The following is a 12,822-nucleotide window of genomic DNA, read 5'->3' on the forward strand; positions in this document are numbered from 1 at the left end:
TTGATGATTACTATACAATATTGTTGTCTATATTCACTATACTGTGCATTAGAGCTCTAGGACTTATTTACTACTACAGAAGGCTTTTCTAAACTAGGCAAGAAATGCGAAGTACATATATGTTACTTTTCATCATACCACCTTTATGTATTCACATTAGCATTAGTTCATGGAATTTTACTGTAACAGAAGCTAAAGTGTATTATACAAAAAGGCTCTACATATTCTGTCTGGCATTAAAATCATTAATTACCAGACCTATGGAAATCTGGTGCAGAAGTTTCAAAGTAGCAATATAAATGGTATACATTAGAGAAAAAGCAATCTTTTCCTTTCCTTTTCAGTTTTAGAACATGCACTTTGGAGATAATAAAATAGGTAAAAAGGCCATCAGTGAAGTGCTTAAAATTCACATAAACTCAATAGAAGGCTTAAATCTCAGTTATTTGATTTTATTCTAGAAATTAATAAAGTATTTTTCTACTATGTTTAAAAATCAGCACAGCTGATTTTTCCTGATGTATTAGGATGTAGATTTTGCTCTCGGGCTCTCAAAAACTACAGTAGCCATATTAAAGCCCTTTGGGGGTTCCCAGTTCCCTTCTATAATTTGGAGGGCGTGGCGAATTTCTTCGTTTCTAAGTCCATTTCAGCAACATCTTCTTTGCGGGCAACTCCTGGAAAGGAGGGATGCGGTCGTCACTTGACAAAGATCTTTACACAACTTGCTCTGGAAGAGTCCGTCTAGGATGATGTCTATTGTTCTAAAAAGCACGGCTCATCTTTCCTTTTCTTCAGTAGTTCTACACTCATCTGTTTTAACGTTTCCCGCGCCCATGTTAAACTCGCTAAGCTGGGTGTTGTCAGCGACACAAAATTCTTGCTTTTAAGGAGACCACACAGCCACTTGCGATTCTGGGGAAGTCGAAGCCCCTCAGGACGGCGCGGTCCAACTGGCAAGCTGCTTTCGACCTCGAGGAGGGGCTGGCACAGGTGTCCCGGGGCGCAGGAGGAGGAGCAACTCCGCGAGCGAGAGGCGGCCCCGGCCAAATCCCGCGGGAACGGCTCCCGGGAGGCGTCCGCGCCGCCACTCGGTTGCCATGGAGACCCAGGTCGAGGCCCGGTGGCCTGGGAGAAGCCGGGAAGGTCTGCCCTGCCACGGCCTCAGCCGGTGGGTCCCCTGTCTCGGACTCCACCCGGCTCCGCAGCCGCGTCCGCGAAGGGCGACTGTGCGTGGCCAGGCGAGGTCCTGAGGCGCCCCCTCCTTCCGAGGGCCGGAGCGCACCGAGCGCCGGGAGTCGCCACCCCCTGCCCCGAATCCGGCCGGTGGGAGAGGCTGCGTTTGAACCAAACGGCCTTCGCAGCCCGCCGCCCCGCGGCTCCCGAGGGCACTGCTTCCGACACCAGCCGCCGGTGCCGGAAGTGCAGCGGCTGCCGCGTCTCCGACCCCCAAGCCCCGGGAACCATCGGCCCTCTGGGTAAGGGAGGTTGGCGGGAGCCAGTGAAAGGGGCGCCCGAGGGCCGCAGACGCGGCTCACTGGAGAGCCCTGCCCCCAATCGAGAAGAGTCTCGTCGCTTCTGCGGCGACTCACGAGCCGTCTCCACGCCTCTCCCTTTTCGAGTGTATGGAGGTTTCTTGGGGGTTTGCCCGGCTCGAAGTATGGGATGCTCGGATTGGCCAGTAAATGCCACCTCTGAGTCTTTAAGGCCACAGCGAAATGGGCCGCCAGGTGCGGTCCTGCGGAAATCGTGATTTACCGAGATAACCTTTTCTTTTCACAGAGACGATGCTTAAGGTACAAGGAAAACCATTTCCGGGCACATCTGGATTGTAATTCAAGCTTGAGTTCCCGACGACAGTCAAGGGGCAAACATGCTGAACTCCGCAAGTGAACTGGAGTTTTCGAACGAAAACAATACGGAGGACATCTCCCAATTCGCTTCCCTGGCACTGTCAGGTGACGAAGCATCCAGCGAGAAAAGCTCGACTGGTGCACCCAAGAAAACTGGCTATCCGGACTCCGTTTACGTTATGGCAGCGAACGTTTTTCAGGGTATTCGAATCGAAAAGTCACCAGAGAAGGTCTTAATAAAGTATGGGAATGAGCCCCTGCGGTCCTTGTCCGAGTCGAAAGATGAATCCTTTCAGCGTTTGTCCTATGAGCTGGCTTTCAGTGCCCTGAAGTGTGAGTAGCACCAGTCTTGAAGATCAGCGCTAAAGGAAAATGATAACGAGAGAATTTGTGGAGTGCAGCCCCCTCCCCGCCCCCTCATACACACCAGGTTTTGTTTTTATGAATATGCCTATCTTTGGTCACTTGCAAATGTCGAGGAATTAGGAAAGTTCCAGTAAAACAAGCTGTTTCAGGTCAGAAGTGTTTGTCACTTGCAGATTTCCCCGTGCCTAGCACTGTGCCTTGTCCGTAGCTGTAAAGCACAATCATTAAACTGAACAGGAAACGATTCCACTAGCGGAAGAACAAGAATCCATTGAAGTATCCGATTATAGTGTCCTCTCCTTGGAAACTATAATCTTTCTTTTCATTCTCTGTGTTTACATCTTGTATTTTAATGTATGAACTTTCACAAATATAAAAACCAATCAGAGGGTGGGGGAGAGGAACAGAGATGGAATAAGAAGAAAAGGTGCAACATATTAAAAATGAATATCAAAATCAACCCCTATGAAGATGATCTCATTCATGGACAATAGCTTTAATTTGGAGAGCTTGTAAATTTATTTCTCCAAACTTGTCTAATTTCCATTTCTCACTTGCCTCCAGGGTTTGAGATGCAATGTTTCCGATTCCCTCAGTGGTGGTGAATTATCAACTTCTGAGTGGGGAGTTGACTAGTACAGAACCAAATATTGTTACTGTGAGACCAAAAGGCCTGAAGACATTTGTGTTTGTATTAGCTATAAACTATAATATAATAGAGTATGTTATAATATAAACTATAAAGTTCAATTTGTTTGTAAACTGACTGAATATTGTTCCAAAAAGAAATTCCAGAAATGTTTGGAGTCTTAGCAGCATGGCTGCAGTGTGAGCATATGGCTTCCTAAAGAGACACCTTGAAAGGGCAACACTCATTTGCGCGTATTTTCTTAGTATTAGTTCTTACTGGGACTTGCACATCCTTGCACATAGGCAGTTAAAAATTGTTCAGTTATTTAGACTGAATGTCTCATTAGTTATTTAGACATGAATATATATTTTTGGTTGTCTGCAGAGATGACATAGGTAAACTCCGAAGACAGGTATTTGTCATCACAGAGAAAAATTTGTATGTTGAGTGAACTTCTCTTTAGTTTTCATCTTTGTTTCCTGCTTGTGATTTTTTTTTTCTTTTTAAATCTATCTTAACCGTTTTTCCTCCTCCAATTTAATCTTTCAGATTCTGTTTCATCCCTTTCCTTCACCCCCTTATTAAAATGTAGTTTTAAACACTAACCAAAGTGTTGCACTTTAAATAATGAATCAAATGACATTTTAACATTTTCTCCCTGCAACAATGAAATGCAGACGGGGCATCTATGTTGATTAGTTGGTATTTAATGTTAATGCCAAAACTCTATTATAGACTTTTTTTTCCCTAATAGAGTATTGAATCTTACCTTTATAAATCAAGAATAAAAGCCTGAAATTCTTCTTTGTAAAATTAATGCACTAACTAGATGGTCATGCTATAGTGATATGTCTGGTATATCGTTTTCTTTCTCTCCATCTTTATTTCTGTTTTATGAAAGGGTCTTGGGACTATTTGATGTCCCATTCAGATAAATTATTGTCATAGGCCTTTACAAACATGCTTTTCCTTAAAATGTTCATTTTATGAGTTCAAATTCTAAAATAAGATGGCTTTGGTTGTTTACTTGGTACAAGTATTATTTTCTTATGATATCTTTTAATATTTTGCTTTAAAATATTGGAGGCCCTTGTGCCTTTCACTTTTATCTTCTGTATTATTAGTGTTCTATCAATACTTTCACATGTAATATTTTATAAACTCACATCTAGCTTAACAGTATAGGTTCAAGGAGTCCATGGTTCAGAAAAGAAAATTCAGGATTCCTCCTTAAGGTTTTATAGGAGCAGTAAAGCTGAAAAGGTTAGTGTACAAACTAAAGAAAGCTTGGGTAATGATCCCTTTTATTGGTGAATTTGTGAACAGCTAATTAGATCACATTACCATATTTTTTTGAGGAAGTACAAAGGAAAAATGACAAAGAAAATCTCTTAATTATACAAATGTTAAGTGTATTCCTTTGGTTGTATTTTGTTTTTCAGTTTTGTTGTTTGCTCTTTTGTTGATATCCTTTGTGTATAAGCTCTTTCAAAGCAGAGTGTACTATTTATCTGATTAACCTTTTAAAGATTTAAAGGACTCGGTATAATATTTTTTGAAATGAAGACAACCACTAGTCCCACTTTACTAAATAACCCCAAGGTCAATTTTCTGCTGAAGAAGGTAATGAAGAGTAGTCTATTCTTATTAAGTTTGACTTCTGTCAAAGAAGCAGAATACTAGCAGCTAATTTATTTTTTCAAGGAATCTCTGGATGTTTCAAGGCATACTAAATATTAAAACAGAAGAAAGAACTGGGAAAATGATTTCTTAAAAAATAAATTAATGAACAACAAATAAAGAAAAAAAAAAAAAAAAAACTTGAGGAAAGAGATGTCCCTGAAATTGTTGATCTTATTCCTGGCTTAATTCTTCCTCCAGCCTCTCTAGGTATATAATCATAATTGGTGAATTTTCAGTCCCAGGAACTGGCTGTGGCATTAACCTGGTCATTTCATAATCATGTAACTGTCAGTGAAAAACCTAGAAAATGCTTAATGTATGGTTTGGTTATGACTTTGGGAATTAGTAATTGTAGTCAGGGGTCCCCAAGGGCCCCCTCAGGTTCAGTAGAAGGTTCAGAAGATTCAGGTTCAGTAGAAGGACTCACAGAATGCAGCAAAGCTGTTATACTCATGGTTACAGTTTATTACAGTGAAAGGATAGAGATTAAATTCAGCACCATAGGACAGAGTCCAGGAGGGACCAAGTATAAGCTTCCTATTTTATTTTTCTCAATGGAGTATTATGGACAGTGGTTAATTCTCCCAGCAATGATGGATGACAACACAAATGAAGTATTGCCATCCAAGGAACCTCACCCAAGCCTTGTTGTCTGGGATTTTTATTTGGGAGGTCAGTCATGTAGACAAGGAACACCCTCATGGCTGACCTTACTCAATCTCTAGCTTTTCCAGAAGTCAAGCTTATACTGTGTGGCCCAAGGCCCCAAGTAAACAAAGACAGTTTGATCAGCAAGATACTCCAAGGGCTTAGAGGTCATCTCCCAAGAGCTCGTAGAGGGCCAAGCTTTTCTTTAGAATGTGCAGGGTTTGGCCACCCAGGCCTGCTAAGTTAATTCTTGATTGCACAATGATTCATTAGGAAAATGATCTAGATCAACAACCTCTTAAGCTCTGGTTGTCACCTAAGAGGTTCAAGCAATTCTCTTGAGTGACAATAATAATACGTTACATAGCTCTTTGTAATTCACAAAACAATTATATAATTTGATATACCAGTCTTTTGAGATGGAAGATTCTTATTTGCAGATGAGAAAATTGAGAAAAGCTCAAGAAGAGATTAAATGATATACCTAAGGAACCAAGCAGGAAGAAGGATAAAAAGAAGTGTTTCATCTAGTTGAAAGGGTGGTAGAATAGCAACCCTCATCCTAATTCTAGTTATGGTCCACATTGTTTTATTTTAACCGTATAATGATTTTGTATTTGATGATGCCAGCTTCTTTTCCCTAGTATCTACTTCTCTCAAATACTCTTTCAAAAATATTTTTGGCTATGCTTACTAGTTTTGCCAAAAAGACTTCGATAATTTTGTCAAGTTTCCCTCCTTCCACACATACAAAACCTCTATATACCTATATTTATAATTATAGGAGGACCTTGAGATTCTTGAAGTGAAGGTTCTAGAAGTGAATCATATGAAGCGAATCATATGAAGGAAACTCTATGAACACATAATAAAAATAGAGAGGGAGAATGTAGGGGAGAGTCAAAAAAAAGAAACATCTCCCATCTTTCTCCCAGAATCGGAGGGATGACCAGATGGACTATGTGAGTTTTAGGAGTCCGATAAAGAGCACTCCTCCTTTACACTTGAGTTTGGGACCAGTTGAGAGCGAGAAAAAAGAGGTTTGGGGTCATGGCTTTAGATCTCCAGTCAAATAGGCTTGCAAATACTTCTGAATTAGAACTTCCCATCTAATCCATGGCACAGCTGAAGAGTGGCAGACCCCTCCACCCCAACTCACATGAGGCACATAGTAAAGAGCCTCCTGGAATGCATGCACGCCTCCTGCAGAGACGCTGGCAGAGAGAGAGAGGAAGAGAGGAAAGGGGGAGGCAGGAAGATATGCCCCAGTTCCTTCTTCCAATTTCACCAAATAAACTCAATTTTCCTTTCTTAGGGAGTGGTGAGTAAGGGGTAGGAAGAGAATCCAGGAATGTTTCTCTAGGGAATGCCCTTCCCATTGGAAACATGAAGAATGGAGATTAAGAATTCCCTTCACCGGACTAAAGGGAAGAGTCTAATTAGTGGGGGACTAGAGATAATTGGGGCTATTGTGCTCAACTAGGATAGGCAAGGTTTGCAATCCTCAAGTAAATCCAATAACACAAATTGGGCATTAGCAGTATGTTTTATTTAGCCACTCTGGTTTGTTGTAAGAGCAAGATGAGGAAAGGCTGCATAAGGTTGTGATGAAGAGCATGCACTTGGGTGCCAGACTGCCTGGGTTTGAATCCCTCATCTGCCACTTGCTGTCTGACTATGAACATATTACTTACATTCCGTGTCTCATTTCCTAATCCAGAAAATGGGGATAATGATGGTACCTAATTCATAGGGTTGTTATGAGGGTTAAATGAATGAATCTACGGAAAGCACTTAGAACAATGTCTAGCTCATAGAAAGCACTATCTAAAGTACAGTCATGTGCTGCATAATGACATTTTGCTCAATGATGGACTGCATATATGTTGGTGGTCCCATAAGATTAGTACCATATAGCCTAGGTGTGTAGTAGGCTATACCATCTAAGTTTGTGTAAGTGCACTATGATGTTCACACGACGACGAAATTGCCTAACAACCCATTTCTCAGAACATATCCCCGTCGTTAAGCAACACGTGACTGTATATATTATTAATGTTGATATTACTGAGAATGCTATGTAAATTGTAGATATACAAAGGCATTCTGCACAATATCAAAGGCAGCCCAAAGATGATATCAGTTTTGACAAGAGCCGTAGAAAAAAAATGCACTGTTGGCAAAATCGCGTTCTGTCTTATTTTCCTTCATCCTGCCTCTATTTCTTAGGATTCCAGCACTACTATTGCTCGAAGTTCTACAGCCTATGCAGGTCTGCTATCTTAAAAGTCCATCATTATTATGTTGACTATATTTTCTGTGACAAAAATTGGGACTCATACTCATCTATGAAGTAGACAGGGACTCATGCTCTACTATGAAGTAGATAGGAATTGGTTTGCAAGTACTGAGGTGTGAAACCTTAAACTTCATTTTCCTTGTAAGTGAAATGGAGAGATTGCCTTGTGTAATACAGCCGTAGTTACTGGCTAAAATATGGATAATGATTCCCAAAGGATTTCCTATGAAAATTGGATGTGCTTCCCAAGTTAGTCACTTATTTTTACTTTTCCCATCCCCCAAATAAAAACTGAAATTCAATGTGTACTGTTCATATAGTAGATTTTCCATAAGTGTTGAATGAATTGAAGCTAGCGTAGCTTTCTGTTCAACTGATTAAAGCATTTGTTATATGATGTACGTATAGTAAGTAGTTATAAGAAAAGGAACACTCATGCACCCTATGCAGGTTTTAAAGTACGTCTACTTGTGTCCACTTAGTACTTTTGCAGTTATCCCTCCACCTGGAATGCTCTCTCCTCCCAGATCTTTACATGGCTAACTCGTTGTCATTTGGGTCTTAGATTAAATGTCATCTTATTAATGTCTTCACTAGTGAGTTCTACCAAATATTTAAGTAAGAAATAATACCAATCTAACACAAACTCTTCGAGAGAATAGAGAAAGAGGGAACACTTCCCACTCATTTAAGGCCAGCATAACCCTGATACCAACATTGACGAGGACATTATAAGAAAAGAAAAATCGACCAACATCCCTCATGCACATAGGCATAGAACAAAAATCCTAAATAAAATATTAGAAAGTCAAATCCACCAATACATAAAAAGGATAAGACATTATAAATTAGATCCTTTTTAGTGTTTTTCAAAGGACATAACTTAAAGGTTGGAATTCCTTTATTACTACTTTGACTATTCAGATAGTGCTCCTTTGATTATGATTCCATGTGGAGCCTGGGTCATAAGGGTCCAGAATTCATAAAGATTACAAATATTTTATCATGTCATTGTAATTTAAATCTTTATCAAGAATTGAGGTATATTTCAGACATGAAATTAAAAGTACTTTATGGCATTGCCTAAAGTATATTTTGATTCCAAAGTTTTCATTTTCAGCTTTGATATTTTCAGTAACATTTTCCTTGTCTTGCAGATCAAGATATTTTGGAAACTATATTAATAGACAGCTTTATCTTTCCAAGTACCACAATAGTAAGTAGACAACTTTTATATAATTAGCTGTCTCATAATTGTTATTTAGAAATTATTAAAATGCCTTCACATTTAAATAACTAGTTTGCATAGTGCTGAGACCTCTTCAAAATACATCCTTAACTCTTTCTTCTAATGCTTCTAATATTGACCCTTGTCCTTTCATTTTTTTTTTTTTTTTTTTTTTTTGTGAGGAGATCAGCCCTGTGCTAATATCTGCCAACCCTCCTCATTTTTTTTTGCTGAGGAAGACTGGCCCTGGACTAACATCCGTGCTCATCTTCCTCCACTTTATATGGGACGCTGCCACAGCATGGCTTGCCAAGCAGTGCATCGGTGTGCGCCCGGGATCCGAACCGGCGAACCCCGGGAGCACGTGCACTTAACCGCTTGCACCACCGAGCCGGCCCCCCTTGTCCTTTCATTTTGATGAACATATCGAAAATTGTCTTTTTCAAAAGGTTTATTTTTTACTGGATTTTTTTCTATTTCAAAGATCTTCTCTATCTCAGACTATGTAAAAATGTTCATATTCCTGCTCTCTTATGAAAAATAATGGAATGGAAAATATTGCTATGAGATATTGTTTGTATACTTTTCTTTATGTGTGTTTCCCCTTGGTAGCCAGATCATTTGAGCAGCCTTATTATTGTGATGCTGTATGATTTCCAAGATAGAAAATTTCAAGCTCGTTTCCTTTCTGATAATGAAGAGTCCATAGCAGAAGTTCAAGAAGTAGAGAACCTTCTTATCAGGTAATTATAAAAGTGAAAAGGATGTTTTATATGAAATCATTATTAGTATTTTCATTAGTAAACTTGTATACAGTATAATGTATAGATAAGTCTTAATTTTCAGAGAAAAAATACAAAAGTTAAGTTTCTTGAGTTCCTTTACAGTCTTGAACAGGTTAAATATACTGTTTAAAATCAACATATCTGTTGAAAACTTGAGTTGTAAGATCCAACTTGTAAGCATGTGTAAAATAATGAAAAATTCCTAATAATTTTTAGGACATATATAAACTTTACTTGAAACAGCTATTATTTATTTACTTAGTTTTGTTTACAGCTCTAAAAATTTGATGTGTATCAAATGAGAAAATTCCAACAGTAGACAAGAACACACTACTTTGCCAAGTTAAAAAAATACTTCTACATAGTTGAGAATAAACATGTTTTAAATTTGTTTTCTTTTTACCCTAAATATCAGCAGAAATCTACTATAGGAATAATAATAGTATCTACCTCAAAGGGTGGTTGGGAGAACTAATTAAACTAATGCATGTAAAATGCTTAGCTTAGAGCCAGACACATAGTAAATGGTCAATAAATGTTAAGTGCTACTGTTGTTAGGGCTTCTGTTATTATGTTGTTGAACTTTTATAGAAATTACAGTATAGCAACAACAATAATCTTGCAAGAAGATTTTTACCTAATGATTAACCTGAAACAGTTGTCAATATGATATCTGATTTTATATTTTTATAAAATATTTTTATTTTGTATTTTTATTGGAAATTCGATCAATTTCATTTAAATTATTGAAGGCTGAAACCAGAGGACTCAGGTAGTGGAGTAATAATAATATCTTACATTTATTGAGCACTTAATATGCATCAGTCATTGTTATAAGAAGCTCTAACAACCCTATGAGGTGGCTACTGTTACCAACCTGTATTTTTACACATGGGAAAACTGAGGCACAGACAGGGTAAAGGAATAATGCCAAAGAGCTAGAAAGGGGAGTAGCTAGGTTTCAAACTGGGGAAGTCTGACTCAGAGCCCAAGCTTTAACCATTTATATGCTACCACTCCTTCCACTTAGGATAGTGAGGCTTGGCTGAAGTACTCTAGAAGATTAAAAATATGACATAGTCATATCTCATGTCAGTCACAGCCATGAGAAACTGTGGGATGGAGAAGAGCAAAAGCAATCAGATCTATGTACCATCTGTGTTAGAAAAGTAAGGATCTCACCCCTGTTTACTGTATGGGTTTCTGGGCAACCACCTCACTGCCCATACCTACACTGGGCAGCCTGCCTCCCAGGAGGGGCACAGATACATCAGAGAAAAATCGGTAGGGCAGTATGCTATGGGACAGGCTCTGAGTTTCAGCTTCTCTGAGCTTCTCTCAGTTTCTGTTTGACTTAGGAGACTTTCATGGAAGTCTCAACTTAGATTCGGAGAGGCTAATGAGAGCTGAAGTTAGACTGAGTCACCCAGGAAACCCACAGGGCTCTAACCAAGTAAGAAAGACCAGACTATGGTTTCAGCAGCAGCAGATTTTAGCTGAGAATGCTAGCAAGGCAGGTAGGAATAGGACAAGCAAAGGCCAGGGATCAGGAGGCCAGAGGAACCAGAAGATATTACTGTCTAAGGATTCCTGATTCCCCAGATTTTCCCCTTTCTCCCTAATACACACCATGCTACATCCTGCCTTGACACATATCTGGTTACACTCTTGTCGGTGCAAGTTTTTCCCCCTACCCAAACTAACAGAGACTCATATAATGTAGATCTTATTCCCAAATTAATCAGTTGTATTATACCCGATTCATACTGTACTCAATTCATAATATGCTATAGAAGAAATGCTTGTATTTAGTGACTGAATTGCAGAGAATAGTAGAGCAGTGCTGAGAAAATATACGTATAAAGATAATGCCAAGGGCCGGCCCCGTGGCTTAGTGGTCAAGTGCGCACGCTCTGCTACTGGCGGCCTGGGTTTGGATCCGGGGCGCGCACCGACGCACCGCTTTTCCGGCCATGCTGAGGCCGCATCCCACATAACAGCAACTAGAAGGATGTGCAACTATGACATACAACTATCTACTGGGGCTTTGGGGGAAAAAAAGGAGGAGGATTGGCAACACATGTTAGCTCAAAGCCAGTCTTCCTCAGCAAAAAGAGGGGGATTAGCATGGATGTTAGCTCAGGGCTGATCTTCCTCACACACACAAAAAAAAAGATAATGCCAAAGGGTTTTAATCAAGAGTCTTAGTTTTCAAGTAGTAGAAGCCATCTTCAGTTAACTTGAACAAAAATGAAAAATATTCTTATACTGGGATGTCTCTTGCAACTCAAGGACTCAGGAAGAAAATGAAATCAGGAACTGGAAAGATGTCAGGACTTTATCTCTTTATCTTTCTATCTTGGCTTCTCTCAGTATCTGCTTCATTCTCTTTTTCTTTGCAGATCTGCCTTCTCTGCTTCTCTAGTCTACATGGGAAAAGCCCTACTGCTGCACCCCAGTTCCCGAGCTTACATGTTACAGTTGTATCTTAGTTTCTTCACCTAGACTAACTTATTATCTCTACATCCCAATTCTGAATTCTAAATCCCCCAGGAACTTAATTGGTTCCATGTGGATCAGGTGCATTCCCTTGGGCCAATTCTTCATAGCCAATCAAGTGGGATTCTGAACTCAAACAGGTTGCTGGAAGCCAACCCCTGCAGATCTTCTGCGGCTTGGGGCTGGGCACTGTTGTTCCCAGGGAAGTAGAATCATTGAAAACTTGGCATATACCTTAGTATGTTTCTACTGCGGGGATAAAGACTAATTTTAAGAGGTGATAAAGGAAGAGGTAATTATTTAGCTAGAAATTGAATGAGAATGATTTTCTCCTCATGAAAATTGTGTTTGACCTTTGTTACTGTTGCCTCTACCAGGGATCCTTGTGTTTTATCCCTGTATGTACCAATTTGTGTCTTTTTCTTCATTTACTCATGGCTTTAGAGATATAGTCCAAGATGACACCTATTACCATTTTTGACATGCAAGGTCTTTAAGAACTCATTCCTTGTATAAAATGCAACTATCTTCTTAAAACTATGTGACTAAGTTAAAAAAAAAAAAAAGAGGCCACAGCCTCTTCTTTCTCACTCCCCATGCCCTCACTCTAGTCCAAGAATCTGTTTCTGCCAAATAATTTGTTGGACTTTTGTGAAGCAGAATTGGAGAATAGGCAGTGAGAGTCTAGAGAGGCAGCAGGAGGGGAAGGACTTAGTAGTCCATCCTCCCAAACCACCCAAAACTATTCATCCTGAAGTCTCCACATTACAGCTAAGGTACCACTCTCCACCTAGATATCATCCTTGATTCTTTCTTCCCCTCCCCTGCGC

The 12,822-nt window shown here is 39.7% G+C and overlaps 1 protein-coding gene across 1 annotated transcript in view; it reads left to right on the forward strand.

The window, feature by feature from the left end:
* The first annotated feature begins 1,082 nt into the window (after positions 1–1,082).
* The window catches only part of NSUN7 (NOP2/Sun RNA methyltransferase family member 7), a 49,805-nt gene continuing 38,065 nt past the window's right edge, over positions 1,083–12,822 (forward strand). Inside the window, exons 1-4 of the mRNA XM_004419003.3 lie at positions 1,083–1,478; positions 1,783–2,186; positions 8,638–8,696; positions 9,321–9,451. Coding sequence (XP_004419060.2) covers positions 1,874–2,186; positions 8,638–8,696; positions 9,321–9,451 — 503 coding nt within the window. The 5' untranslated portion in view covers positions 1,083–1,478; positions 1,783–1,873. The remainder of the gene's footprint in view (positions 1,479–1,782; positions 2,187–8,637; positions 8,697–9,320; positions 9,452–12,822) is intronic.

This window comes from Ceratotherium simum, chromosome 8 (genome assembly GCF_057802395.1).
Source record: "Ceratotherium simum simum isolate JZ-2026a chromosome 8, ASM5780239v1, whole genome shotgun sequence".
NCBI lineage: Eukaryota > Metazoa > Chordata > Mammalia > Perissodactyla > Rhinocerotidae > Ceratotherium > Ceratotherium simum.